Raw genomic sequence first — 4911 nt, 5'->3', positions numbered from 1 at the left:
TATATATATATATATATATATATATATACAATCCTGACCTAGTATCTTTCGATTTCCTATTTTTGTGTCTTTTCAAGGATGTTCTATGTAGACAATACTTCCAAATAACTGATGTTTCTGAAGTAGCTTTAGTGCTCTACAGAAATAGATTTGTACACCATACTACATTTTACAGAACTGGCACCATGGAGTTCAAAAAACAATGGAAGAAGTGTATGATATTTTACAGAAGCTCTGCTGAGAATCCTTTACACGATCAATGTAGATTTGTTGGCTGAAACCTGAAACAGATTTCCTTTAAAAAAAATACTTCTTTCAGAACACTACCCATATTAATGAATTTAGTAATGATTTACTTATAAGGGATTTTATTTTGTTTTAATTATACAGGCAGTTCCTATATTTAGGCAATAAGATTTAAAATAATAATTTTTTTATGTAAAATTTTTATAATTTTTGGAAAAAATGAGAAATAGTGAATGATTTTGTCAATTAGTGTACCAGACTTACAGCTTGTATCTGTTACTGGTTTCTCATTTATACTAAATACTACCACACTAGTAAAGTTATTTAAAGGATACGGTCAGTTCCTGGGAAAAGCACATTTCCACGAATCATTTCTCCCATGATACAACCTACCGACCAGATGTCAACTAAAAAAAAAAAAGAGAAATAATCAACGTCTATCATTACCGATTCCTCTTACCTATGCAAGCAAATTTTTTCTACTATTTCTCTTATATGTCTATTTATTAGTTATTTTTCAACAAAATATAGTTGGACTAAGCTTCAAGTCCACTCAGTTTATAAGCCAATTTTCATCTAAACATTTTTTCTTTTATTGCTTTCTTATAATAATTTTTTTTACAAAATAGCACATATATATAAAATATTTTTTTTTAATTCTCAAAACTGATGGATGGGTATAGTCAGCATATTATTGATTATAAGGTGGCCTAATGTTTATAGCAAAAACTATTCTTATGTAGCAAATATAAAATATAGTGTTAACTAATAGCTAATGTATCAAAGTTATTGCTACATTGATGAACACAGCTTATCTTATATTAGATCAAATATCCTGGAAAGTTTCTCAACTTTATCAAATGTTTTGGAAATTCCTGCAAAGATAAACAAGGAGTATTTGTTCTAGCCATCCCTAATTTTCAACTTAAAAACTGTAAACAGTAGAACTCATTGTCATCTCTTGGGCTACTCTAGTCAAAGAGTGAGATTTAACCATCACTTTTATAATGCACCTACAACTCAAAAGTATGAAGGACATTTATGCAGCAATAAGATATGAACCATGGATTTTCATATTCACAGTTCAGTACACTAACTACTAAGCTTAAACCACCTGAAAAACAAATATATATATAGAGACTTGAATCTGTAAAAAATATATAATTCATATTTAGAGATTGCAAAACAGAGCAACCTGATATAAAGATCCAACAAATCCAAACTTGAATGGGCCATTTCATGGCTAGCTATTCCATGAAAAAGATGAAAAGAGAAAATATTCTTAAGATTCTCTTAAGGTTGAGTGTTAACAAAAACCAAAATTGTATGTTAACAGATATGTTTTATTCACTACTATACGTGGCCTGATGAGCCCTGGTATTAGACGAAAGACCTCATCAGCATTGGACGAAGCAGATATATTGTGGTTGACATATTACATATTCTTCTTTGTTTTCACTTATAACCTATTATAATTCATATACTTACTCATAACTTCACAGAAAGTCAAGAACACCTAGAAAATCATTTAAAGGTGACCCAAATCAACCAGAAAGTGGGCAATCTTAACCACAGCACCTAGTTAGTGCTAATGGTCTAGATGCACCAATACTTTGTTTATGTTATTAGGAAGCCTTCAATAATTGTTTTTTGTAGTTTCCATGTATGTATGCATTATCCAGAATAGGAAAATGACACAACTGAAAGGATGGTGGGTAATTTATTGCATATACAAGGTTTAGATTATCTTTTAACTAAAACTTACCATTATCCTTATAACCCATTCCTAGGATGACCTCTGGAGCTCTGTAATACCTTGTCACTACATATGGGGTCATCATAAAAGTAGTTCCTGCTGTCCTAGCTAAACCAAAGTCTAAAATCTTCAGGGTACAGTCTGATTTCACTACTATGTTGCTGGGTTTTAAGTCCTGTAAAACATTGTTAGCAAATGTAAAAATAGTAAATTTAATTTTTTTTTTTACCAAAATAAAGTATCAAGAAATTAGATCCATTTAATTCAGAACATCAAAGACAGAAATATTGAAGAGCTTTTACAGTCTGTATACTAACAATACCTAGAAACAACTTTATGGTGCATTATACTGACATTAGAGAAATTATAAATACTTAAATATGTGGAGTCCCCCACATCGTGATGCTTCCTGGAAAGTGGGACATACGTCTGAAACGACATTAAGCAACACAATCTTTATATGTATTATGGGGGATGCATTCCTGAAACATATCTGTCCACTCTTGAATAACTTTTTTAAAGGGTGTAACCTGGTTTTTTTAACTATGGAGTACTATACAAAACATGCACCTAAGAATGTTAAAGGACTATACAGTTTAGTGCCAAAGGTAATTGTTTCCATGGGCTTCTTGTCAAGGGACACTTTACTATCACTAGGTGACCACTTTGGAGCCATGTTGGAAAGGTGGGAACAAGGCTTTTCTGCAACAAGAAAAACATGCTTAGACAATGGTGTGCGAACACAATGTGTTTACATCCTCCACAATCTTGGCCAGTGAAAGATGTATCACACTCTGCCCAGTAAACTAGTCTGACATTGGCATGCTCTGGTAATGGAACATGGCAACATTGCTTCACACACATATTGGTAATACAGTACTGTACAGTAACTGGTGAACACTATACCTGGTAAAGTAGTCCAATGACATATAAACATTCTAGTAATGAAACAAAGTGATATTGTTTCAAAAATATTGGAAGTAATTAGTAAACAATACACCTGGAAGAGTAGTTGATGACATTGGATCGCTCTAGTAATGAAACAAGGCAATGTTGTTTGAGACATGGGTAGTAACTGGTGAACGCTCTAATAATGAAAGAATGCAGAGTGATGCAACGTATAACGGGGAACCCACTCTATTTATAAATTTAAAGGGTTTGCTTCCTTACAAAAAATTTCATGTCATAAGCAATAATACCAATTCATATTTCATTCACTGTTTTTGTGATTTTTCAAAATAAAGCTAAATACAACATACAACCCTAACTAGCTTCTGCACAAAATATAAACCTGCATAAATGATATCCTATTATACAAATTTAAAGCAATTCAAATGTTTTGAACAAAAAACTATTTACTATCACCAATGCATACCCTGTGTATAATGCCAGCTGAATGGAGATGTTTAATACCACATAACATCTGGTAAAGAAGATATGACATCCGTTCGTGGTCTAAGTCCATCTGAATTACTTGGCACAGATTAGCATCCATCAATTCCATTACAAGATACCTGAATATCATGAGAACTTAAAATCAACCAAACTGTTTCACCTGCAGACATAACAAACATATACTGTACGTGAAACATCAAATGTATCGTACAGTTTGACTTAAAATTCTAAGAAAGGCTACATAAAATACTTCAATTTTTGGGTAAAAACACAAATATTTTAAAATCACTGTCAATTTAATTTTTGTATAGCCTTAATTAACTTTCCTTCTACAAAAAAAAACAAAAAAAATACTGACATTTAACCCTTCCAGGCCCAGTAGTTTTCAAAGTTGTTTGAGCAAGGGTTTGATATTTTGCTTTCAAAATATGCTTTCTCATGCAGAAGTCATAATTAAAATAAAAGTATTGTGAAAATGTAATTTTAAAGCTTTATTTGATGTAAAACAAAAATAAACAACCCTAAATTGGAATTCTAAATCCAGATAATTTCTGTCAATATAACAAGAAAAGTTATTTGCTATTTGTCTCATGTTTTTACACAGTTTTCTTATGTTTAACTACAACAGCTAAACTAATGAATATTTCAAAAAATACACTGAAAGTAATGAAAATCAAGTGAGTATGCATTTGATTTTCAATCTCCCAAACTTTTGAACCTAGAGAAATTTAATTTACATTATGTTATTCATTTGGTTAATTCCTATCTATCAATACGTTTTCCATATGTGTATGTCACTGTCATCCTTCTCAAAAGCACTGTGAAATGTATTAACTTAGCAGAGGTGCCAAGCCCTCTTCACATTATCTCAAATAAGTCAATACAACTGGCCAATTCTTTGGTAGAAATCATTTAAATAAAATCTGTTCAAACTCATAGGTTATGAGGTCTCCATCTGCTTAATGTCATGAAAATCATCAACTAATCAAAATTAATGTTTCCAGTTTGCACTGTTTTTGATCATTCTAACTATCCAATGATTAATCTATAAATGTACAAAAATAATTCATTAAAATTAATGTTTCTGATTATCCCAACTATACAAGTAATTGAAATATTCAACTTATATTTGTTTTTCATTAAGCAAAAAGCTACAAAATGGGTTATCCATGCTCTGTGAAATCAAAACCCAACCTAATTTGTAGTATTATGAATTGTTATTTTTTAAGTCAACTAATATGAGAATAGTTGATGTTTTTTTTACTATGTCATGAAAATAATTGAATAGTTCAATTAACTGATAAATAAGTTCAATGATTAATCAATTAATCCTATTGCGACAAGTCACATGTCAAAGGCCATGTCATTCAAAATTTTATTGAACTACTATTTTATAAATTTGTTTAATAAGTCTGGTATCAAATTGTAGATTATAATTCAAATTTTAGTATTGTACATTAGTTAATTTCTTAATTTAAAAGTAAATAAAAAACAGCTAAACATCGATCTTTGTG

At 30.5% G+C, this 4911-nt stretch overlaps 1 protein-coding gene across 2 annotated transcripts in view; it reads right to left on the bottom strand.

The window, feature by feature from the left end:
- LOC106465342 (stress-activated protein kinase JNK-like) overlaps positions 1–4911 on the bottom strand; it is a 35637-nt gene that overhangs the window by 14468 nt on the left and 16258 nt on the right. For both annotated transcript variants that reach the window (XM_013925557.2, XM_022393204.1), the window contains exons 5-7: positions 3378–3516; positions 2012–2177; positions 582–653 (exon numbers count right to left, since the gene is read on the bottom strand). In XM_013925557.2, coding sequence (XP_013781011.1) covers positions 582–653; positions 2012–2177; positions 3378–3516 — 377 coding nt within the window. The remainder of the gene's footprint in view (positions 1–581; positions 654–2011; positions 2178–3377; positions 3517–4911) is intronic.

The sequence above is a fragment of the Limulus polyphemus genome, unplaced genomic scaffold (assembly GCF_000517525.1).
Source record: "Limulus polyphemus unplaced genomic scaffold, Limulus_polyphemus-2.1.2 Scaffold1914, whole genome shotgun sequence".
Lineage (NCBI taxonomy): Eukaryota > Metazoa > Arthropoda > Merostomata > Xiphosura > Limulidae > Limulus > Limulus polyphemus.
The sequence above is the reverse complement of the archived record's forward strand: the minus strand, read 5'-3'. Positions and strand labels throughout refer to the sequence as shown.